The following is a 25,588-nucleotide window of genomic DNA, read 5'->3' as shown; positions in this document are numbered from 1 at the left end:
GCTTTTATGCTCAATTCCAGAAAAACACCTATCAAATTTCACCTTTGGTAATCACCCTCAAGATTCCCAACTCACGTTTTTATTTTCAAAAGCACAATTCATATTTAACTTTCTGTTCTGTGTCATGAATTCTGTTGATGCTTTATTATTTCACTCAATTATAACAATAATTTTGGGGCAGATATTCTTGCTTTGGGGTTTTCCCTGGTGCCTCAGATGGTAAAAAATCCCCTTGCGATACAGGAGACGTGGGTTTGATCCCTGGGTTGGGAAGATCCCCTGGAGAAGTGAATGGCTACCCACCCCAGTGTTCTTACAGAAAGTTAAAACAAAACAAAAACCCTACCCAAGATCTGGACTCAAACCCACATCTTGCCCCAGGCAGCTTGACCAATGAAATGCTGATTAAGAAGGTAAAGTCATATGTATACCTATGGCTGATTCATGTTGACATATGGCAGAAATCAACAAAATATTGGAAAGCAATTATCCTTCAATTAAAAATAAATAATTTTTTTTTTTAAAAGAAAGTAAACTCACCTTTCTTTTTAGAGAATAACAGCAATGATTATCTGCGGACAAATCATGAGGAAGGGTTCTGCAGACTCATGGAAGAGAGATAAGGATAGGAAACCAACGACTGGGAATTTACTCATAATAAAAAAGACAGTCTAGACTAATTATTCTTGAACACATCTCAATTTTAATATACAATTCAAGAATGTGCAATGCATCCTATAAAGAAAAGGAGAAACATGCAGATAAAATACTTTGGTCAAAGAACAAAAACACAGATGTGAGAAAGCAAGATTAGTCTAGGAGTCTCAGGCTTCTTCAACAAGATGGTAATCGATGCTGTGAATCCAGGAGATCTCTGCTGCTTCATGAGGGAAATGGGTATTTCCACCTCAAAATGGCCCCGTCGGCACTCACGCTAACGATATACTGATTTCCTGGACTTATCCGGATGCGGGTGATGTTGCCACTGTGTCCCACCCCAACATGGGTCACTTCACCCTCATTGTAATCCCAAACCTTGACCAGATGGTCATTTCCACCTGAAAAAGACAAACATTTATATGGCATGGCTGCAACAGGAGAAAGACAAAATAGTCCTGACTTAAAAAAATGATCATTTTCAATACATTCCCCATGTGATGATTTAAAGGAAGAAAAATCTATCTTTATAAACACTCTTCCTTGACTGGGAAAAAATCTAGACCTGTTGCAGTAAATTTAGGGGAAAAAAAGTAAAGACATTACCCTTGATCCCACCATCCAGAGATAACAATTCTTGGTTTAGTTCCTTCTGGTCTTTTCTCAATAAGTTACACAGATACACAGCTGAGTATGTGATTGGGATCATACTGTGTCTAATTTTATATCCTGCTTTACGTAAATGTATTTGTGAAACTTTCATTGATTTAGAACATTAATTGGTTACTGTCTTGAAGACTCAAAGAGGCTGCAAGAAATAAGACTGATGCTGTTGCAATGGGCACACTGTGTGGCAAACGCCCCCTGGACATGCTGATTGAAAAGCCTGGCATTGAAGACTTCAGTAGGAAACAGCACAGCAAGGCAGCTAGATAGCCCAGTCGATCCCTATTTCTCTCTTTTTTTAAATTGAAGTAGGGTTTCCCAGGTAGTGCTAGTGATAAAGAACCCGCCTGCCAATGCAGGAGACCTAAGAGACAAGGGTTTGATCCCTGGGTTGGGAAGATTCCCTGGAGGAGGGAATGGCAACCCACTCCAGTATTCTTTTCTGGAGAATCCTATGGACAGAGGAGCCTGGCAGGCTATGGTCCATGGGGTTGCAAAGAGTCAGACATGACTGAAGTGACTTAGCACATATCGTTGCTGCCCATCACAAAGAAAAAGCAAACAGTAGAAGCTTAGTTTTTATTTGTGCCCCTCAACTTCGTGGGCACATGTGTCTTCTCGTTGCAATGTGACTTCTAAATTTTTCTTTCCTAACCACACGGGCTGCAGTGTGGCCTGAACCTAACCACGTTGCCCCTTAGATCCTTCTGGGGTCACTTCCAGTTGCCCCCCAGCCAGGGAGTTCCAGGTTTCCATTTAAATAAGCTAAGCCTGGCTTTCTTCTCTGATCCCAGGACTGACCTGTGACAAAGTGCACCCCTTCCACTGTGATGTCCATGCCGTTGACAGCCCCGGACAAGGAACCGTCCAACTCTCTGATGACTGAGCCGTCGAACACTTCCCAGTAAGCAATCTGGAATTGGAGCACAAAGCATGGGGCAGGATTCAGCTCAGTGGAATCATCCAAGCACACGCCAACAAAAGAAGGTTCTACTTTATATAGCAGGCAGCAGAAATATACCCAGGGATGATGTATCGGCTGACATTATAAATAGGCTAAGGCAGGGGGTGGAGAAATCATTTTAATATTTTTAGGAGTGGCTTTTACATTTGCATTCTATTTAAAGAGATGTTGATATGCTGGTAAACCGGATTGAGACAGAGAGCACTTTTTGGTTAGAAGGAGCAGATTGAGCCTGGAGGAAGCTGTAACGGGAAGAAGCCGGCCAGTGCATCCACTTTCCCAATTCTGCACTTACAGGGGGAGAGCAAAGCTTTCTTTAGGCTTGGCAGGAGGGGAAATGAAATTTCTTTAGGGCCTTCAGCTTGGAGAATGAGCGGTTCTGCAAAATTGTGGAGATAGGGCCTTATAAAGTCAGCTCTCGCTGTGGCTGGCCCTCCTTCTTCCTCACCCCACACTTATCCCCACCTTCTCTTCAGACTCAAAGCAACAGAAGACTTTGCAGGGACGGGTTTAAACAGAAACTGATTATATTACACCCCCGCCACCTTCCTGGGCCATGAAACTAGGTTAGAGGTGGAAAGGAGACAGGAGCTCAAAGAGGGATGGCTTTTCTCTGAATATACTGCTTTTATACTTTTTTGAACTTTGAACCTTGTCAATGTACAACCTGTTCAAAAATAAAATTTCTTGCTAAACAAAAGAGCCCTTGACTGGAAATTGGGAGTGGGAACTTAGATATGTATTACACCCGGAACTTTTTCTGTCTTTCGTGTTGATGGAAACTTGCTGTATTTCAGTCATGAACACCAGGAATCTGTGTCCCTCTGAATTTAGCTAGAAATTGTGTATGCTATTTTGAACCTTTTTCTTTTCTTTTTTTGTAATTTCTATTGATGCTAGATCACTTTAACAATAAATTTCTGTTTTCAGACTAAAAGCATAAAGAAGTGTAAAAGCCTGCTGAGGGGACTTCCCTGGTAGTCGGTCCAGTGGTTAAGACTCTGTGCTTCCACTGCAGGGGGCACAGGTTCAATCCCTGGTTGGAGAACTAAGATCCCACATGCCAAACAGTGAGAACAAAAAAGCAGGGGGACGGGGGGGAGGCATGCCAAAAATCTCTGTTTCTCAGGAATCACATCTATGTAAGTCCTTGGTGCTTGACTACCAGTTTCCTTGACCAAGGAAGTCAAAGTGATCTTCAGCTGGGCTTTCCTGAGGGTCCTCTGCCAGAAGTGGTCTTCCCTGAGATCAAAGTATGGCCACGTCCTCCTAGCACTGAGGCCTCAGCTCCAGTGTCACCACCTTAAGGAGGCCTCGCTGACCAGCCTCCCTAAAGCAGTTTCCTTCTCTCAGCCAGCATCCTATAACCGGATCTATGTATTTTTAGCTCGTTCACCATTTTGTATTATCTTGTTCACTTATTACTCACCGCTCATTCATGGACTCTGTCACATGTGTACTGTTCAAGTCCATCCCCTCCCACCCAAAATTAATACGGAAAGTAAGTTACCTCCATGACAGCAGGGATACTGTCATGTTCCCAGGGCTTAGTTTGACAGATTTGTGATTTATGGTCAAAATTCAAATAAGAGGGAAATGGACTGTTTCAAGTCTCATAAGCTGAAACCTAGAATACAGCAGATATCACCCTAATTTAGAAATGATATGAACCGTATAGCAGAGCATTTATAATGACACTGTGATTAGCTCCTTAATATCCATCCATCCTAGTTCCCAGGGGAAGTCCACTTAGACCACAAGTCAAGCATGGGTTAGGGCACGGGCAGGTGGGGACCAATGGGACAAATGAGACACAAAGAAACTACACAGAGTCTGGAAAGGAGCCAGCTCTCCATGCCTCCCCAGAACACCCTGTCTGGTTAGTTCAGGCAGCATTCCTTGGGTTTTTATGACAAAGTTGTTGAATTCTGCCCCCAGATCGCAGATGCAAGGCCTTGTACCAAGGCCATGGAAGTACAGCCCAGAACCAAGGACACCTCTGAAGCTGAGCCCCTTTGTAACCACTGCCAAAAGCCCCTGATTATCACTAACAAGCTTCTTGACTCCCAATTAGACAAAGATGCCCACTCCAGTGAACACCCTATAGTGCCCCAACCAACCACCTGACGCTAGCTTTCCCCCAGGAATTTTCTTTGTCTTGAGGCTATAAATGGCTATTAACTCATGAAAACTGTTGACTCTCCTGGGCCTGTTGTGAGGTTGGTCTGCTGCACTCACAGTGCCCACCATATCTGTGCTTTGTTCTTGATAAACTCACTCCCTTCTGAAATGCTCTATGTCTGGAAATTCTTTTCCAACCCATGCTAGGACTGCCTCAATGAAAGGGTCTTCAGGCTGTAGTTCCCACTTACCTGGGAAGCTTAAACAGAAAAAATCCCCACTCCTGGATTCAAATATATGGGCATGGCGGTGGGGAGGGCAAGTCCCTTTAGAACTTTTCCCATGCTATTTTTATACTTTTCACTCCATTATCTCAGCCTGCAGCTGGCCAAACAACAAATAGGCAAGCTCTTCTTCAATTATCTCAAAGGCATCTCAAAGACTAAATTAGGGGGATCCAAACCCAATACCTGGATTGGCAGGGAATGAGGCCAAGATCTGACTGATCTGATGTGGCTGGCAGGATGGGAGACCACCTCCCACCCCCAGCCCCAGCTTCCTTGTCCCTCTCTCCTGAAGCCTCTTGCTCACTCTGAGGGGGAAATGTTCCCCCCAAAAGAAGGGCCAATTTCCACCCAAGGACATGGACCCCGCCCCCCCAGCTAAAGAGATTTTTAAACATATTGATGAAGTAGGGTGATGAGGGCTTCCCAGGTGGCTCAGTGGGTAAAGAATCTGCCTGCAATGCAGGAGACACGGGTTCGATCCCTGGATCAGGAAGATGCCCTGGAGGAGGAAATGGTCACCCACTCCAGTATGCTTGCCTGGAGAATCCCATGGACAGAGGAGCCTGGTGGGCTACAGTCCATGGGGTCACACAGAGTCGGACACGACTGAGTGCTCACTCACAGCATGAAGTGTTGAGAGAGGAGCTAATCATCATTCAATTTGATTTTAATCACATGGCAACTGCTGTGATTTGGACACGGCACTTCTGTTCCAGCCCTAAAACTTTCCTCATAATCTGTGCTCATAACCAGTACTTACTGAGTGCCTGCTCTGTGCCAGCCCCCACCCTCAGCTTTTAGCATTGTGGCTCAGCTGGTAAAGAATCTGCCTGTGATGCAGGAGACCTGGGTTCGATCCCTAGGTTGGGAAGATCCCCCGGAGAAAGGAAAGGCTACCCACTCCACATTCTGGCCTGGAGAATTCCATGGACTGTATTCCATGCGGTCACAAAGAATCAGACATGACTGAGCAACTTTCACTTTCACACTATATGAAAACAAGCTTGATTAAAGTCAAGCATGGCTGTAATCCATGAGGTCAGCGGTGTCATCACGCCCATTTTGCAGACAATGAAGCAAAGGCACCCAAGAAAGTGATGAAGCGTTTCCAAAGTGACTCAGAGGATCACCAGCACTCCCACCCTCCAAATTGGCGTGGTGTGGCTCCAGAGCCTGCACCCGTGGCCACGAGGCATCAGGCTCTTCTCTTGTACCAGAAGGGTCCCAACCCTCACCTTTCTGTCTGTGCCACTGGTGATGATCTGGAACTCCTCCGGGTGGTAACAGACACACTGGAATAAGGTGTTAGCCAGGATCATCTGATTCCTTCTAAGACGCCTGAAAAACAAATCCGAAAGCTGTGAAATCATTTTTCTCTTCCTGAGAAATCTTATTTACCAGTAGAGTGTGGCCTGTGACAGGGCCACCCAGCCATCTGGGCTATGGAAGGAGAATCAATATATACACATTTCTTAGGGAGTTGCATTATTGTTACTTAGTTGCTAAGTCACGTCCAGCTCCTTGCAACCCCCTGGACCACAGTCCACCAGGCTCCTCTATTCGTGGGATTCTCCAGGCAAGAATACTGAAGTGGTTGCCATTTCCTCCTCTGGGAGATCTTCCTGACTCAGGGATCGAACCAGTGTTTCCTGCCTGAAAGGCAGATCCTTTACCACTGAGCCAGGGAGTTGCATTAGTATAAGTTAAACCATGTTTTCCTTTGTGTATCTAGAGAGCTACTTCCCTATCCATCCAGAAACTTCTAAGGTCCAGCTCTTCCTGGTAGCTGTGCCCTTTCCACCGGTATCTGTGAACCCTCAACTGTCATGGAGATGAATGGCTTCTGAGGCGCATCCCTCTCCTGTTGCCCAGAGTCAGGTTTCTGCCCTTTGTTTGAGTCTTCCCTTGAGTTCAATAGCTGGGACTGCATTCTGCATCCATGGTCCTCCCCATCACTGGTACCTACACAAGGTCCCAGATGATGCAGGTGCCGTCCGTGCTGGCTGTGACGCACTCCTCGTTGCTCTTCTTCACCCGGATGCAGGACACGGAGGACTTGTGCTCCTTCAGTGCCTCCTCTAGCTTCTGGGTCTGGTGGCCTATGTGCCACACCCTCACCTGGAAGCCATAAAGCACAGGCTTTCAGTTCCAACTTGGGACTTTCTGATGAAGAACAGATCCCAAGAGTGTTCTCACCTCCTGGGCCTGATTTGTTTTTCTAATTTCCTGTTCTCATCTTGGTTGAGTGGGGTGAGGATATCAAGTTGCAGGATGGGAATATTCTTCCATGGAGCCAGGAAGACGCCTACCAGGAGCCTACATCCATTTTTACTTTTAGGGCTGAGAAATTTACCAGGCCCTCGCTGCTAAAACCAGTGATGCAAGGGCTGCTGCTGAACCGAGTGAAATAATAATGTCTGCTTGTTTCTGCTGAGCACTGCTATCAAATTTCTGGTGCCATCAGGGACTCTCTTAGGTACCCAGAGCCATATTTAAACTTTCACATAAGCTGCTCAGTTTCAATCATTTAAAATCAGTGGTTCTCAACCCCATCGAAGTCAATACCCACTTTCAATAACAAATATTGTCTGATACCCCTCTGTCAACTTGAAATGAAATGCAGAGGTGATACAACTACCTACACACAAAATTTCACAACTGATGCCCTAACTGTGATAATTTTTTTAAAAAGGGTAAGTAAAAATGAAAGTTATTTGGTTATAACAGTGGGTCCTGTAATGGATAAACATGCTGTCACAGCTAGACCAGAAAACATTATCATGTAGTCAGATGCTCACAGTCAGATGCTTCCTATAATGAATGTGTAGGACTTGGGAAAAACAAGGAAAGCAGAAATCATTTTGTGTAAGTGATACAAGACAATGAAAGAGCCGTAGTATAGTTGAACACTAAACAGAAAACTAGGGTCTTCACAACTCAGGTAATGGCCATTTACCAATGAAAATGGAAGTAAAATACTCAAGTGTATCTTAGCAACCAGTGTATTCAGACCAGTGCACACCTGTGGACCAGCAACCTTGGCCTCCCATACCTAAAAAGACCTTAAAAACTATGTCTCTTGGAAGGATGGGTCTTTAGTAGCCATGGGAAATGGGAGGGGGGACTGTGAAAAGATTGCTAACCAGGGTCGGGGGCAACCAATTTATAATGTGTAAGTTCCTCCAGTAGCCCTCCTCAGCCACGCGGGTGCATGTGCGTGCTCAGTCATGTCTGACTCTGCCACCCCATGGACTGCAGCCCACTGGGCTCCTCTGTCCATGGGATTCTCCAGGCAAGAATACTGGAGTGGCTTGCCGTTCCTTCTCAAGGGGATCTTCCCAACCCAGGAACCGAACCCACGTCTCCTGCATCGGCAGGCGGATTCTTTACCACTGAGCCACCTGGGAAGCCCTCCTCAGCAAGGCAGATGCCCCCAAAGGCTGAGGGAGCAAGCAAGGATGCGTGTGTGTTAGCAACAGCTGGGCTGTAGGAATGATGGAAGGGAATGGAGCCGCAAGGGTCCAGAGAGGAGGGAGATGGCCCAGGGCTGGGTGGGTCTGTGGAGCATCTGCAGGGTCTTGTCCAGATGAAGATGTGCTCTGACAATGAAAGTCACCAGGCTCTGAAGACACAGTGCAAAATAAAGAGTGTAAAGTATCTCATTAATATCAGAATTGCTATCTTCAGGTTACACTTTACTTTTACAGGACACTGAAACACAGAGAGGTTAAAGCACACAGCCCAGGTCACACAGCTTGGAAGTGGTGGGAGTGAAATTTGAGACCAGGCAGTGTGACTCCAGAACTCAAACACTCAGACACTAACTGGTTTGGTCTGATCTCTGCCAGAGGCTATGTGAAGATGCTGTCTCTTTCTTCTCCCTAGGTTATTCCTACGATAGCATGGGGAAAGGAAAGGAAAATGAAATGTCCTATGTTGAGAGAAGGAAGGCTTTGGGATGGAAAAATAAATCTGAGGAGTAGGGGGAAGGGAGACACTGAGATGTATGAAAAGACATTTTAGGCTCCTTGAAATGATGCAAGAAAATGATTGAGTGTAATAATTTTTAAATGATGGTCAAAGTGTATGGGTAGATTAAAGAATTGAGTCCAAAAATGGCATTTCCTTTAAAAGACAAGATAAAGACAATTTATATAACTATGGTTTTTGAAGGGAAAAAAAAGGTATTCCAAACCTCTGGCAAAACACCAACTTGGATCCCTAGCTCGATTCCATATAGAACGCTTTCATGTCTCTATCCTAAATGTCCTTTCTGGGAACAAATATATTGAAATGTGTATTTATATTATTAGAACGTTAATGTATGATGGATTTCAGAGTTTCATCAAAATCTTAATTTGGTCTTGCCTGACTCCTAGTACATATGAAAAAAATCAAATTAGTGGCCTGTTATGGGGCAGTTGAAAGATTGAAGGCAGAAGGAGAAGAGGGCCACAGAGGATGATATGGTTGGATAGCATCTCCGATTCAATGGACATGAACTTGGGCAAACTCCAGGAGATGGTGAGGGACAGGGAAACCTGGCATGCTGCAGTCCATGGGGTCACGAAGAGTCAGACACAACTTGCTGACTGAACAACAATAACAAATGGGGCATTTGCTCTAAATACTCAGCTATTTTTAAAAGATTCTGCCCTGGAGAACAGTACCTCCCCTTCTCCTCCGCCGCTGATGATCCTCTTACAGTCGCTGGTGGTGGCGATGGCGGTCACGCCAATCCTGTGGGCGTTGTTAATAGCATACATCAGTCGGCCTGTCTCCGGGGCGAAGGCTCGGATTCTACCATCGTCCCACGCTGGCATGAAAGGGAAAGAGAAGGCAGGCAGGATGAGCATACTCTAAATCCTAAACAAGAGACAGGATGTGAAGGGACAGTGGTGGTGATGGAGGGAAGAGGCCAGTCCCCCACCCACTGCCAGGAATCACAGCCCCTTTTTCCTTGATTCCCCAAACTGGTCACACCTCCCAAAGGAAATGAACAGCTCGCCTTAGCTAAGCCTGCCTCCAGGTGCACCCCACCCCAGGAGACAGAGGTGGGGAGGCCAACCCCCACCTCTCCCATGAGCTGTAGAACTTGCACATTCAACTAGATGGTTGATATTGCAACTGGGATGTCAACCAGAGATCAGAAGTCAGCTTCCAGAAGAGTTCTGTTTAAAAGCAAGTCAGCCCTGGGGACTTCCCTGGCCATCTAGTGGTTAAGACTTCACCTCCTAATGCAGGGGTTGCAGGTTCAATCACTCATTAGGGAGCTAACATCAAGATGCCACATGCCTCCTGGCCAAAAACCAAAACATAAAACAGAAGCAATATTGTAACAAATTCAATAAAGACTTTATAAAAATGGTCCATATTAAAAAAAAAAAAGTCTTAAAAGAAAAAGGAAAAAAACCTTTGAGTACTAGAAATGGCATAGTCTTACAAATTAAAGCTTTTCCTGGCTTCTGTGTTGAGAGCGGATCACAGAAGAAAGGTACAGGTGAGGGTAGAAGCAGGGAGTCCTGATAGGAAGCTACCAGAATAATCTAGGAGAGAGATGGTGGTAGTGACCGACATGAGGGTGGAGATGATAAGATGCATGGAATCTTGGATATACTCTGAAGAGGGAGCCATTGGAGCAGGAGAAATGGGGTTTTGGTATAAGACAAAAAGAGATGTGATGATGATGCCAAGATTTTTGACCCCAGGATTTGTTAGCTCTAAGTGTAATGCAAGTCAAGAGCTACTGGGGACCACTATGTGGAGAAGACATGCCCCAAGGTAGAAGCAGCACAAGGAGACAAAGCCAAGAAGAGAGGGCAGTGAGATGGGTCCTGATATCACCATTTTATATTATTATTATGATTGTTTTGGCTGCATCCAGGCACACACAATCTTAGTTCCCTGACCAGGGATCGAACCAGTGCCTCCTGCAGTGGAAGTATGTAGTCCTAACGGCTGAACTTCCAGGGAATTCCCCTGATATCACCATTTTAATGCCTGCCCCTAAAGACTCACTTGACTTTTCATTGATGTGAACCAGTAATTCACTTTTGACTGCTGGGGAAATTTATATATGGATTGAACATAGACAATATTAAGAAATTATTATTTCATAGGAAAATATCTTCAGAGATGCATACTTAAGTCTTCAGAAATAGAATATCATGGTGTCTATAATTCATGTTAAAATATTTTGGCACGACATAATCAACTGAATTAAAAATCAATTCCCTTGGAGCTACAACTTAAAGTCAGCTTTTTAATCTCTTGAGCAACAAAAAGAGTTCTCACACAAGAACCCTGGACTCACTAAGGCCTCAAATCCACCCTGTGAAGTGAATCACTGAATTTTCCTGGCCAGAAAGAAAGCAACATGCTATATGCAGCAACGCGCGGGAAGAGAAATTGCTGTTTGGTAATTCCCAGCTCAGAAAGAATCCGAGCTGGAAGGGAATTCCAAAGACAGGCTAGATGCGAAGCAAGCAGACCGTGGGAGACGGTGCCAGGTCATCCACACGCGGAGCCTCGTAGGAAAAGACTGACAAGAACCAAAGCCACAGCCGGAACCGGAAGTCAAACCTGGCATGCCGACCTTACCGGAAATGATGCTCTTGCCGTCCCGCATGAAGTCGATGCCATGGCAGGTCATGTTGGGCACAGTGATCCGCAGCAGCTCCCTGTTGGTCAGCGTGTGCCACACTCGAATGTCCTTCTTGGCGCAGGTGGCGAAGAGCTCGGCGGTGCCACTGCAGAGAAGGCACCAGGAGGGTGAGACATGAAGCTGCGCAAGACGCACAGTGTTTCTCAGATGCAGCTTTGACGCTAAAATGGGCTTCTTGAGGATGTAGGGAAGGATGCTTTTTGAAAGTGTGAATCGCACAGTTGTGTCTGACTCTTTGCGACCCCATGGACCCCATGGATAACCCCTAAGGAATTCTCCAAACAAGAATACTGGAGTGGGTTGCCATTTCCGTCTCCAGGGGATCTTCCCAATCCAGGGATCGAACCCAGGTCTCCCACATTGCAGGCAGATTCTTTACCATCTGAGCCACCAGGGAAGCCACCAGGATTCTTTTAGATACCTATTATCTCAGGCTTAATGGCTTTACAGATTCCTTGTGCAGAATGGCATTTGATGGGGAGTTCCCTGGTGGCCCAGTTATTAGGACTGGGAGATTTCACTGCTGGGGGCCCAGGTTCAATCCCTGGCTGGGGAACTAAGATCCCACAAGGTGCACTGCTTGGCCAAAATTAGTAAATAAAATACCACATTTTGGAGCGGTGAAATCGTCACACAAACCTTTCCACAGAAAACGATTATAAAACCCAGATAAAATGAACACAATAAGAAGACTGCCAAATCCCAAAGACACTGAAGATATTTTAAAATAGACAGAAATCAAGAAGAGCTTGCTCTTGTGAAAGTGTAACTGCGGGACTTCCCTGGTGGTTCAGTGGCTAAGACCACACTCCCAATGCAGGGGACCTGGGTTCAGTCCCTGGTCAGGGAACTGGATCCCACATGCCACAACTAAAAAAAAGAAAAATCCTGAATGAAGCAACAAAGATCAACTAAGACCTGGCACAGCCAAATAAATAAATAAATACCTTTTTTTAAGTGCAACTAGAAAGGGTTAAGAATCATTGCTGTGTGATTTTCTAACCAGAGATGCCCCAAACTCCCTAAGTGTGGTGACCGCAGAAAAACCACAGCCTCACTGACTAAAGGTGCCAGCCATCAGAGTAAGGGGCTAGAAAATTCATCTGGAATTTAAAGGGAGAATCCTGGCAGCAAGAGAATCATAAGAGGAAGACCTAAATTCTGATTATTAAAAACTGCCCCAATTCCTGTGTGCCAGCTGAATTCTACACATGGGGGGTGCAGGGAACCTTGAGAGGAAAGACAAAAAAAAACAACAAAAAACAGGAGGCAGAGACCAGAGAGGACACTAATTTTCTTTTTAAAATTCTATTTTTTTTTTCTTTCTTTTAAAAAAATTTTAAGATTCTGTTTTTGAGGTCACCACTATATGGATCAATCTGAGAGCTTTTTTTTTTTTTTTTTTTTTTAACCTTTTTTAACTGACTACATTCACCAACTGTGCTCAGTTTGGGTGGCTGAAAGCTGAACCTTAGAGGCTTAAAGTGACTGCTAGGATGTTTCTTTCAGGAGATATAAAATGTTCTAAAATTAGATGATGATAATGGTTACAAAACTCTGTTAATATGCCCCTAAGAAAGCCATTGAATTGTATTGTGGGTGAATTTTATGATATGTAAATTATATTTCAATAGAGTTGTTAAAAAGAAAGGGGTACAAAACCTGAATAGATTAAATACTGCATAAGAAATTGAAAAGACATTTAAAAACTTACGCTTACAAAAGACACCAGGACCAAATATTTTACAGATTGATTCTACCAAGCTCCTTAGTAAAAGAGAGGAAAAATGACACAAAAAGGAAATGACCAATTTTCAAATAAAAATTCGCCTGATGGGAGACACCAGCCATTTTCACTATTAGAAATAGGAGGGACCTAATCACAAGGGTTCAGGAAACCAAAACTACATTTGGTGACCTCAAGGACCAAGTTTTCAAAGAGCCTTGCTGCCTATACAATGACCTTGAGTTTTGTAAATTCAAATGAATTACTGAAGAAGTTCAGAGCAAAAACTGTGACCAACTTTATGGGACAAATCTCACCAAAGATAAATAGGCTTCATAATCAAATAATGACAAACTCTGATGACAGCTCTGTTTGACATTAAAACTGCTTGTGGTTATATGTTTCACTGTTTTGTGAGGGATTTACCGATATATATAGCAACTAGATTCAGAAGAACTCTTAATCTTATGGCCACTGCCATCAGGCAAGCCAAATCTGGAAGACACAAGAGGTGCAAACAAATGACTTGAAAGATGTTTGAAAAAAGGCACTAAGTTTTGCTCCAGACAGCAGTGGAAAAACAGAAAAGTTTTTAGTCTGTTCACCCTTTCCATAATGAATTTACTAGAAAAGCGAACATTCTAAAGAGGCCCAAATTTGAATCATAAAATGAATGTAGCTGCTTGATAAAGGGCAAAGAAAATCTATTAACATAATTCACTACTGTAGAAAAATTTATGGAGAAAAAATAATAATTTATTATTGTAGGTCGTTAGAATAGGAAAAAGGAGTCAAAAATGGTGGTGGCTAAAAGACAAAGAAAGGAAAAAGCCCTCGAAAATGGAACAAAAGAATATCCATGGACTGGAGTGAGAACATCAGATGAAACAAACACACCCCCTTCTTGGCTAGCCCAACTGCATAGAGCAGGCTCAGCAGGGAGGAGACAAATGAATAAATGGAGGAATAAAGCCAAGGAGGATTGAGGCCTCTCCTTTGGGGTCGGCCCACACTCATGCCTTGAAGATGTACTATCCTTTGCTTGCTGAATAAAACTCTTGAGTTGTAACCAAGCTGTAACACTGGTTTGATGTTTCAAATCTTTGCTGTGGCCAGACAGAACTGAGTAAATTACATTATGATTTATCATGATTGATTATGTTAGTAGATGAAAATGTGTTAATAAAATTAAATTTCCTTGCACATGGCATCAAATCTCTACACTCTTATCACTTTTATGCTCTTCTACTTACAATGGGAAGACAATGTCCTCAACAGATTCAAAGTGACAAGTTGTGATGAGAGTCTCTTTGAAATTAGTGAAACTGACACGATAAATGTGTGATTCTTCTGTTCCTACAAAGAACTGGTGTCCTTCCCCTCGAAGTGTGATAGAGGTGACTCCACCTTGTAACTGGATTTTCCTTTAAGGAGAAGCAAAAGGTGAAGAAGATTTACTCAGTTGATGAGCATTAACTGTCTAAAGTGTTATAGAGGATATATATCAGGCATAAGAACCTGAGTCCTGCCTTCAAGGAGGTCACACAGTTGGAAAGGCAGGAGTTAACAATATCAAGTGCCCATGGTCAGCAAAGGGGGAAGACCACGTGGGTTATGATAATCAAGGAAGTTTACAGTGAGATGTCCCCCTAAATGGGTGGTGGAACACAAGTAGGATTTAGATTCAGGGAACATTCCAGACAAATAAGTGGGTACAAATGACCATGGCCAATAAACACTTCATTCACTCCATGTCTAACAAGTGGAATCTTTTCATTGGCAAAAACCACCATCTATTATGTTTCCAACTACTCATTTTAACAGCAAGATGAGATTTATTTTAAACCAAATATCACTTTGTCCACCTCACTTAATTGCCGACTTTAAGCAAACCTGTCTCTAGAGGGTCTCTCCTCATCCAAACCCTGTGGGGTAACTTACTTGATGGGTTTGTAGCTGGGGCTTTTACAGAAGACCAGCAATCCATCTCCAGAGCCCACCAACAAACCCCCCATCTGCAGGCAACTGATAGCTGATACTCCCTAGGGGGACAGAGAGTGTTAAGGAAAAAAAGACCAAATGGTTTCATCATTAGGAATCGATGCATCTCTATTTTTGCTTTGCAAATAAGACCATCTGTCCCATTTTTCTAGATTCCACATATATATATCAATATACAATTTTTGTTTTTCTCTTTCTGACTTGACTTTACTCTGTATGACACATAGACACTATTGATACTATGTATAAAATAGATAACTAATGAGAACCTATGGTATAGAGCTCAGGGAACTCAGTGCTCTGTGCTGACCCAAATAAGAAGGAAATTCAAAAGAGAGTGGATATATGTATATGTATGTGTGCATGCATGCTCAGTTGTGTCTGACTCTTTGTGGACCCATAGACTGCAACCCACTAGATTCCTCTGTCCATGGAATTTTCCAGGCAAGGAATACTGGAGGGGGTTGCCATTCCTCTTCTAGAGGAATCTTCCTGACCCATGGATGGAACCCATGTCTCCTACTTGGCAAGCAGATTTTTTTACCGCTGAGCAATCAGGGGAGCCCCCTTGCTCTAGATATTGTAAGTTAATTACGTTGGTTTGTCCATAAAATTCATTTGGTGTTTTCTGTGAGATGTATGGAAAACCCAAATGAACTTTTTGGCCAACTGAATACTTCAATAAAAAACAAAAATCTAAATTAAAAAAGGCTCTATGGTTAGAAAGATAAAGAATTATTTGATATTCAAACCAACTGTCTTGATATTCAAACCAAATACCTCCAGTCCCTTTGCCCTAAAAGAATTACATCTTTCCACTGGTGTAACAGGCATCTTGGAAACATTGCTTTATTGTATTTACTTTTACACCTGAATTAAGCACTAAAGCATCCATGGGAAAAACTTAAGTGTCACAGGTTTGAAGAACACTGAGACAGTCAGCATCATTTCTGGAGAGGCGCCGACATTCCAAGTACTCAGCAAAAATATCCAGATCAGAATTTTCACCAACTGTTTCATGGAGCCCTTCATAGGTATCCAGGAGTCAGAATTGGCAAGACTCTCAACCTTGCCCTCCTTCAGCCTGATCTGATTTGGTTTCATCTGCTAAATATATTAGAATCCCTCTCCTAAAAATCATTTGAAAAACATTGATTTGGCCTGTGCCTATGACCAGACTCTGCTTTTGTTAGACTCTTCTCTACCTATACTGTAGCTTTCTCCCATTCTTACCCATCTCCTTAAAAGCTTGAATAGTAAGTGGTTATGTGACTAAGAAAACTCTAACACCTTCCCAGGAACATGTTGCAATATTTCAAAGTTTCTTGGGGCCATCAGCTAAGTGGAAAATTATCTAAGCTTGAACCATCTGTTCCATTATCAGACATGAGACAGACAGGTGCAGAACCTGGAAGAAGCTCTCAAATCCAAAGTTTAGTAGAAACAGCCCTTGTAACTTTCTGGGGGCACTGGAAATAATAGCACTTATTCTGTCCAATTACCCTCTGATTGTAGGCTTTTTATTTTGGTTTAGAGATCAAAGTCTCTTACTGGACTTTTAACCTGAATTGTTAGGAATTCCACAAATATAAACAATGAACAATTTCTACATCTTGCTCATGACTTAAAATGTCAGCTGAGGCTAAAGTTTAAGATCTAGTTATTAGATTAGAAAGAAATGACAGATAGTCTTGTAAGTCAAAGAGCACAAGTCACTTACACATGGCAACTGGACTGCCCAAATGCTGGAATGGATGTGATTACACATTACAAAATCACAGGCCTTGAGCTTTGAAAATGCAAAAAAAAAAAAAAAGTGTGATTTTGACCCCTAATAGAGGACACCTGTGATATCCTGAATATACACCAGTGATGAGGGTTTGAGTGAACTAGTCAATGAACATTGCAAATTGCAGTGTGGCCTTGGGTGCATCATAGATGTGTTGTTTCTCCCCACAAACCCTTGATGGACGTCTGTGCTGGCAGTGGCAGGAAGAAATCACTAGAAAACAGCAGGGCAAGCAGACTTTGATGGTCTCTACTCACCAGACTGAACTTGTCCTTGGCAGGCCCTGTGTCTGCCAGCAGCTTTGTCCTGGGATTCATTTTTAAAATATCTCCAGTGGTGGTGCCAAGGTAGAAAAAGCTATCGTCATTGGCCATCTGGGGATGAGAGAGACAAGGAAACCTGAAGACCTGGTTTGCCCAGTGATGCCCAGGTGCCCCTGATCAGGGAGGGGATGAGCCTTCTCTGAACACTATGAAGACCTCCAAAAGTCCTCAAGGTGACTTCTATCTCCTCAGACTCGAGGATGGGTAAGAACACCTTCAAGGGGAGCAGAATCAGGGCCAAACTCAGAACTGTATGAAACATCAGGCTCCAATCAGGCGTGAATTTCACTGAAATGGACTTATGTCTTCTATTGGCATGCACTCCCTGAGGCATCTCCGAAGAGCTCCTAGGTGAAGGTGTGATCCTCCAGAGAGAATATGTATTTGCTTTATCTCCTATTTCCCAAAGTCTACATTCATAAAACGCAGTGGAGAATGGGGTTACATGCATGAATATCTGAGTCCACATTAAAGACACATGAATAATTCCTCTTTGTGAAGGAGACTGCATTTCAACAAGGAGTTTCATTGTTAGAAACTTTATTTCTTGTGCAGAAATAACATGAGTGGCAATGGGAGATGCTTTGGGCTCTGAGCACCTCCTGGCTACCCTGTTTTTCTCACTAGGTGAGGCAGATTCCTGGGGTCTGATGGCAGTTCAGGTCCACTGAAACAGATTCCCCAGAGCTGTGTCTAGGCAGCCTCTCCAGCTTCCCACAGGAGCTGAAGTGAGACTCCCTCACCTGTGCCTCCCCAGTCAGTGCCCTTCATGTCCAGGGCTCCCTTCCCCACCCCCAGCCCAAAGAACATGTACCTACACACACACACACACACACACACAGACACACCCCTGTCTGGCTCAGTACTGTTAACAAGGACTTGTACTAACATTTACGTAAAAAAACAGAGTAATTCTTACTGAGATGCTCATGACTATTCTTTTCATCTGTCCTGTTTGGCACTCGGTTGGCCAGATCTTTCTGTTTGGGAGATCCAGTTCCCATACTCGAATTGTCCCGCTAGAGAAAAGAAACAATCAACTGGAGACCCATTTAATAAATGCTTCATCTCTTCTCTGTTTTCTGCAGTCTCTTGAAGGAGAAGCTGAAAGGAAGAGAACTAGGTATTTTTGAGGATTTGTTATGGCCTGGTGATCTCCCCCAAGATACAGTTGTCATTTGGATGCTGAAGTACTAGAATCTGCAGGCTTTTTCATTTGGTTTGGTATAATGAATACCTGAAGTTGGAATTGTCACAGAGAATCCAGTATAGTTGGGTACCAAACCAGAAATCTTATTGAAGAGTGATAACTTTTTCTTCCTGGGTTAGGAAGATCCTCTGGAGAAGGAAATGGCAACCCACTCCAGTATCCTTGCATGGGAAATCTCATGGACAGAGGAGCCTGGTGGGCTACAGTCCATGGTATTGCGGAGTCAGACATGACTAAGTTACCGAGTGTGCACACATGCCCTGAGTGCGAGCACAGATTGTGGGCAGTGTGTTATCAGTAACAGATAAACCAGAGGCAGAAATGGATTTAGCCAATCAGCAGAACTCTTTTCAGTAGGAAGCACAGAATGATCAAATAACTGTATTTCATAGGACTTCCAGCCAAAATAATTTTTACATGCGTGCTAAGTCGCTCCTGCATTGGCAGGTAGGTTCTTTACTGGTAGCACAGCTGGGATTTTTAGTGACTCCCAAATTATGAAAATTATGATGGAATCTCTTTTTTCAGGATGAAAACCATGTTCCCCCTAATTGGAATGACTGTGTTTTCTTTGTAAGCAAGTAGGATGATTTACATGTTCCGGAAACCTTGACAGCAGACACGTACTTTCCAGCAGTGACAAACATCTCGTCCCGGCACTTGGAGAAGATGACTGTGGTGGCGTTCCCGACATTGAGGCCGGCTGCGGGGCTGCCACAGATGGCCTCTCTCTTGTCTATGCTCCAGACCACCACACTGCCCGGACGAAAGGACAAAGAGGGTCAGGGGGAAATGGACTTTCAAAATAAGAAATGGCTCTTTTAGTGGTTCTAGAAGGAAAGAAATACAAAAGGTTACTCACAAAGGAATGAAAGAATTGTATTGACCATCCCCCCAATCCCTAGACATCTAAGTCTCTTGCTAAAATAAAGAGATTTTTGAGATAGGCAGGGCATAAAAGTTTACCACTCATTTATCTCTTGTAAAAAATTTCCTTGGGGAAATACTCCAGCAAAAAAAAAAAAATTGTTAATTAGAAGCAATAAAAGAGAATGACATAGGCATGTTTTCAAACTTGACCATGCCATGTAGCTGATTCAGTTGGAGGACTTGCCAAAGCCGGAAGTGCTAGGACATGCCCCCAGGTATTCTGATTCAGTAGGTCTGGGGCGGAGTTTGAGAATCTGCTTTGCTAAAAAGTCTCTGGTGATGCTTTGGTCTGGGGACCACACTTAGAGCAGTTCTGTTGTAGCTTAGGGCTTCGCAGGTGGCTAAGTGGTAAAGAGCAGCAAATGCAAGAAACACAGAAGACGTAGGTTCAATACCTGAGTCGGGAAGATTCCCTGGAGTAGGAAATGGCAACCCACTCCAGTATTCTGGTCTGGGATATCCATTTACAGAGGAGCCTGGCAGGCCCCAGTCCTTGGGGCTTCTAAAGAGTCGGACACGACTGAGCACTCCCACAAACATGTTGTAGCTTACCTTTGCCTCTTTCTGGGTGTAATCATACAATTTAGTCCTAAATTGATAGTGCTTGGTTAATGACATCAAGAATGCAGGGGAGGGGGTATTACGTTAAACACTGGAATCATTGCAGAGATGTGGATGGACCTAAAGATTGTCATATGGAGTGAAGTGAGTCAGAAAGAGACAAACAAATACTGCATAATATTGCTTATATGTGGAATCTAGAAAAACGGTAGAGACCAACTTATTTGCCAAGCAAAGCAGAAATAGAGTCGCAGATGTAGAGAATGAACTTATGGTTCCGAGCAGAGGTGGGATGGATTGGGAGACTGACATTGACATATATGCCTATTGTTGTTCCTCTCTCAGTCATGTCCGATTCTGTGCAACCCCATGGGCTGCAGCTTGCCAGGCTCCTCTGTTCTCCACTATCTCCCAGAGTTTGCTCAAAGTCATGTCCATTGAGTCAGTGATGCTGCCTAACCACCTCATCCTCTGCTGCCCCCTTCTCCTTTTGCCTTCAGTCTTTCCCAGCATCTGGGTCTTTTCCACATATACACTGTGCTGTCCTATGCTTAGTAGCTCAGCCTTGTCTGACTCTTTGCGACTCCATGGACTGTAGCCCGCCAGGCTCCTCTGTCCATGGGGATTCTCCAGGCAAGAATCCTGGAGTGGGTTGCCATGCCCTCCTCCAGGGGATCCCACACTGCAGGCAGCTTCTTTACTATCTATGTCACCAGGGAAGCCCATGAATACTGAACTGGGTAGCCTATCCCTTCTCCAGGGGATCTTCCCGACCCAGGAATCAACCCGCGGCCTATATACACTACTATGTATAAAATAGATAACTAATGAGAATCTACTGTATCACACAGGGAAGTCTACTCAGTGATTTTGTGGTGACCTAAATGGGAAGGAAATCCAAAGAAGAATGGGTATATATCTCCATTTAACTGACTCACTTTGCTACACAGAAAGAACTAACACAACAGGAATGGGAGGTGACTGCTAATGGGCACTGGTTTCTTTCTGAGGTTAAAAATGGTCTAAAACTGATTGTAGCAAAGATTACACAGCATGACATGTAAACAATGTCCTTGGGGAAGTATTCTGGCAAAAATGATTCCTCAGGAGATTTCAATGTGTACCCAAGGTTGAGAACAGCTACCATAAGTTAAAAATAGTAATAGACTGCTGGATGCATTTCTATTGAGGAAAAAAACAGTCAAATAGGGATGGGCCAGGGACATGTGACTACTTCGCTATATACTGAGAACTATCAATATATAACTACACATGAATATAAATTTCCATTACAATTAAGCTTTGCAGCTCAAACAAGAAAATATCTGTAAAAGTACACCGAAGTATTAAGTCCTACACAAACCTCGGGTGTTCTTTTAGCACTTACACAGAAATATGCACTGCACTGATTGTTCTTCCTAATATAATGCTTTGAAATACTTTTCCCCCAATATCATTTGTATGTATTCTCTCCCTACTAACCTTGACTGTGAGATCCTTGAGGGCAAAGGTCACGCCTTAGTGAGGGAAGTTAAACATGCCACCTCTGAAGTCACACTTCAGGGTCTGTCCGCCAGCTCTGCTACTTAGCAGCTGGTGACTCAAGTTCCTCATTTGTCATCTAGCCCCAGAGCACCACCTCGTGGAGTTGCCATAAGGCTTAAATGAGATAATGCAGTTAAGATGCTCGGCACACATCTGATCTATAGTAAGCGCTCAAAAAAAAAAAAAAAAAATCAGCTATGGTTGATGATGAAAAGGATGATGTCATCTTTTCCAGCAATGATTCTCGATTTAGCTGCAAATTAGGATCACATGGGAAGTCTTTAGAACTACTAAAACTGAAGCCAATTAATCAAAGTCTCTGAAGGTGGACCCAACCACCAGTAATTTTCTAAGGCTCCCAGTTGATTTCAGTGCACTGCCAGGCTTGAGAATCAGCACCCTAGGGTATTTTCCTCACAGGCTTTTAAATTTTTTTTCTTTTGATGCTTAATATTTCAGAATATTTAATTTTCACCATTTTTCTTTGCAGTCTTTTCATACAGATGAAGTTTCATATAAGTAGAATTCTTTATTCTGTGCTTTTTCTTAATATAGGGCATATAAATTTCCCAACTCATTGGGGGACTTTTTATAAGCACTTTAAGTCTTTTTTTTCCCATTTATTTTTATTAGTTGGAGGCTAATTACTTTACAATATTGTAGTGGTTTTTGCCATACATTGACATGAATCAGCCATGGATTTACATGTGTTCCCCATCCCGATCCCCCCTCCCACCTCCCTCTCCATCCCATCCCTCTGGTCTTCCCAGTGCACCAGCCCTGAGCACTTGTCTCATGCATCCAACCTGGGCTGGTGATCTGTTTCACCCTTGATAGTATACTTATTTCAGTGCTACTTTAAGTCTTTAAAAATTTATAAATATTATAAATTATCGATGGCCACTAAAAGTTAACACGTGTTTTTTATAACATTTTCCCCAGTTGTTTGGTTCTACATGTATATGCAGGTACTTTACTTTCATAGTTACATTATTTTCTTTGTTATTTGTTTCTGTCTTTTCAGCTTAATTCAAACTCTTTCACCAAAAATTTATAATTTCCCAAATTCATATGAGCTTCATAAGCTTTTCACATCACACATGCTCAAATACGGATAGGCAAACAGAGAATGCTAGAAAGGGGACAGTTGTTAACATGTCTAGAAATATGCCTAGTAGAAAAGAAGTAAGTGTGTTTAGTTCATTACCTTCCATCGTCTGGGCCTCCTAGTGATACCAAGTATATATCATTTGGTGAAAAGGCCAGAGCTTCAATTTTGCCCTTGTGAAGTGACAGCCGAGCCATCAGCTCCCTTTTCTTATAATCCCACAAAATGATATCTGCCTGGGGGCAAGAATACACAGTCAGACCATAGACAGGCTTTGAAAGAACCAGAGGGGAGAGCTACCCCTCTGTGTGAAAAAATAATCATTCATCACTTTTCTACATCTTCCGAACATGACAGCAACAGAACAGAAACAGGTGTGAGCGGGGACTTTTGTTTCTAGGTATTACCAGTCACAAGCTGCTGCATTGGGTATAAAACCACTGGGTTCCTTTACTTTCAGCCTCACAGAGCGAAAATGAGTTCTAAGAGAGGTCAAGGGAAGAGGAGGAAGGGTGTAAACAGGACAGCACAGAGCTATTCTGAAGTGAGGCAGTTTTTCTTGGGAGGCACCTCTAAATCAATACACAGTGGATGGTATTTTAGGGTATTCACCTTAAAGCCCATGAATGTGACTTGTCCAGATGCAATGTAAAGTCCACTCTTGGAGATGGCCACACAGGAGACATTGTTGCTGTGACCGTGTAGGAAATTCTGTTCTTGAGTATTTATTGCCTGGATGAGGATGGTGCAACCCAGAGGGTAGACCAGATGCTCCTGGTCAGGATGGCATTTTAGACCAGTGGGGACATGTCCTAAAAGAGAGATTGAAAATAATAAAAGTCAAGGGCAGAAGTGGCTAGTTGTTTTTATTTAGACTGAGCATAAGGCTTTTATTTTATTTTATTTTTCATTTATTTTTATTAGTTGGAGGCTAATCACTTTACAATAGTGTAGTGGTTTTTGTCATACATTGACATGAATCAGCCATGGATTTACATGTATTCCCCATCCCGATCCCCCCTCCCACCTCCCTCTCTACCCGATCCCTCTGGGTCTTCCCAGTGCACCAGGCTTGAGCACTTGTCTCAGAGCATAAGGCTTTTAAAATAAGCCTTAGTTCAACTAAAATAAGTGTGTGCGTTTGGGGGTTGGGCAGTATTAGGTAATTTTACTCTGCTGACAAGACTGGTATAGAGTATATTCACTGCTAAGGAAAGATTTTCAGGGCATCCTAGGTAGAAAAAAGTCTGGTTATAAGGGAATATATACAGCATGAATCCACTTTTATTAAAAAATTATATGTCAGTGTATGTTTGAAAGGATCATACCAAAAGTTTAACAGAGATATCTTTGGGACAAGTAATAATGGTTGATTTTTCCTTGGGTTTCACTGTATTTTTACACTTTTCTAAGCTCTTGTTCTTAAGTATGACTGTGGAGTTACCCCCTGTATTACTCTATATTCTCAGTGCATAGCATACTATTTGCACGTGTGCATGTGTGCTCAGTCGTGTCCAACTCTGTGACCTCATGGACAGGTTCCTCTGTCAATGGGATTATCCAGGCAAGAATATTGGAGTGAGTTGCAATTTCCTCCTCCAGGGTCCTTTCCCAACCCAGGAAGGGACTCACATCTGGTGTCTCCTGCATCGACAGGTACCAGTGAGGCACCTAGGAAGCCCACCATACTACTTGGCATTCAGTAATTTTAGATAAATGCATATTTGACTACATGAAAGAATATAAATTGTCACAAAACCAAGAAGGCAAAAACAACTCAATTTTATTGAATTTTAAAAGGCCAAGATAATGGAGACACTGAGATATACCCGACCGTACTCTGAGCACTACAAAATAGTATGAATTCAGAAGCAGGGCTCTCTACTGGTCACCAGTGTGATCCTTTGCCCTCATAGCAGATCACTCACTTTGTTTACCAATGATCTGGTGACCAGCTCTAAAGATGGCCAGTATATAGGATGTACTAAGTGCCCAATTTCTATCAGAGACTATTAACATAAAACAAAGAGGACTCAAGAGCCAAGTCCTAGAATGTGCTAAAGCTTTAGTTATTGATTGTTCTGTGTCTATATTACTACAATTTTAAACCTTTCAGGCATCACAATGCACTTTCTTTAAAAGTTGGCTTTTTCTAAAATACAATCCATCACTTGTTTTCATCCTTTTCAAAACCCAAACAGCATTTCCCCTCTTCATGTTCCAGACAGGAGGTGGTCATAAGGCAGATTCAAGCAGAACAACCAGGCTCCTCTGACCAAAGCACCTCTCCCTTCCAGCTCCCCCTGGTGTCAATCCTGGTCTGAAATCCTCACCTTCCTTCTGGTTAGAAGACAAATAATCCCCTAAAGTGGTTACTCAAAACACAAGTTCCCCACTCCCTCTAGCCCCTTCTAATTAGTACATCAACTGGGATTTTAGAGGTTACTTGGTCCGAGGGACCTAGAAGTATTCTGTAATCCGATACTGAGGGGCAAGCAGTTTTGCTGGCTGTGTGGGGCTTAGAGCCAGGGGAGAGCTGGCTAGTGGGAGAAGGGTTTCAGATCACACACAAAGATTTTATACTTATGGCCTAGTGAGGGGGCATTTGGTTCCTTTCAGAGGTTTGCAAAACCCATCCCGTTCTTTAAGGCCTGGAGCGAGGACATGACTCTGAGATCTTTGGGGAGGAGAGGCTGTCTGGGTCCCCAGTGCTTGACTCATGCCAGCGTCCCAAGCTGCCTTCCAGGTGCCATCTGGTGTCACTCTCCCTGGTTGCACCACACAGCCCCTGGGGCCGCTAAACCACCTAGTCCAGACACGCTCGAGGTCTCACCATTGAATCCGATCACGGCCTCAAGCTCCAGCTCCGCCGCCTCAGCCACCTCATCCTTGGGCGAAGTTTGGGCCTCCATCATGTGGAGACTGCTCACTTTCCTAACAGCCTACAGAGGTGTAGCGTCTTCTGGTCGTTATGGTAACGGACTTGCGCATGCGCGCCAGATCCACGGTCGCCCCGAAAGCCGGCCTACCGAGTCC

The 25,588-nt window shown here is 43.4% G+C and overlaps 2 protein-coding genes across 2 annotated transcripts in view; one reads left to right on the top strand and one right to left on the bottom strand.

Annotated features, from left to right (window-relative positions):
- Nucleotides 1–680: 680 nt before the first annotated feature.
- On the bottom strand, nt 681–25,536 carry CFAP52 (cilia and flagella associated protein 52). Its single transcript, XM_070479085.1, has 14 exons — nt 25,386–25,536; nt 23,165–23,364; nt 22,652–22,788; nt 19,036–19,164; nt 18,118–18,217; nt 17,133–17,249; nt 15,027–15,127; nt 14,339–14,509; nt 11,296–11,444; nt 9,366–9,511; nt 6,662–6,813; nt 5,931–6,033; nt 2,125–2,236; nt 681–1,058 (listed from the first exon to the last, which is right to left on the bottom strand). Exons 1-14 carry the CDS (start codon nt 25,465–25,467, stop codon nt 883–885), a joined length of 1,875 nt encoding a protein of 624 aa, XP_070335186.1. The 5' UTR covers nt 25,468–25,536; the 3' UTR covers nt 681–882.
- The window catches only part of STX8 (syntaxin 8), a 199,486-nt gene continuing 199,384 nt past the window's right edge, over nt 25,487–25,588 (top strand). The window contains exon 1 of the mRNA XM_070479094.1: nt 25,487–25,588. Coding sequence (XP_070335195.1) covers nt 25,524–25,588 — 65 coding nt within the window. The 5' untranslated portion in view covers nt 25,487–25,523.

The sequence above is a fragment of the Odocoileus virginianus genome, chromosome 17 (genome assembly GCF_023699985.2).
Source record: "Odocoileus virginianus isolate 20LAN1187 ecotype Illinois chromosome 17, Ovbor_1.2, whole genome shotgun sequence".
Taxonomy (NCBI): domain Eukaryota; kingdom Metazoa; phylum Chordata; class Mammalia; order Artiodactyla; family Cervidae; genus Odocoileus; species Odocoileus virginianus.
The sequence above is the reverse complement of the archived record's forward strand: the minus strand, read 5'-3'. Positions and strand labels throughout refer to the sequence as shown.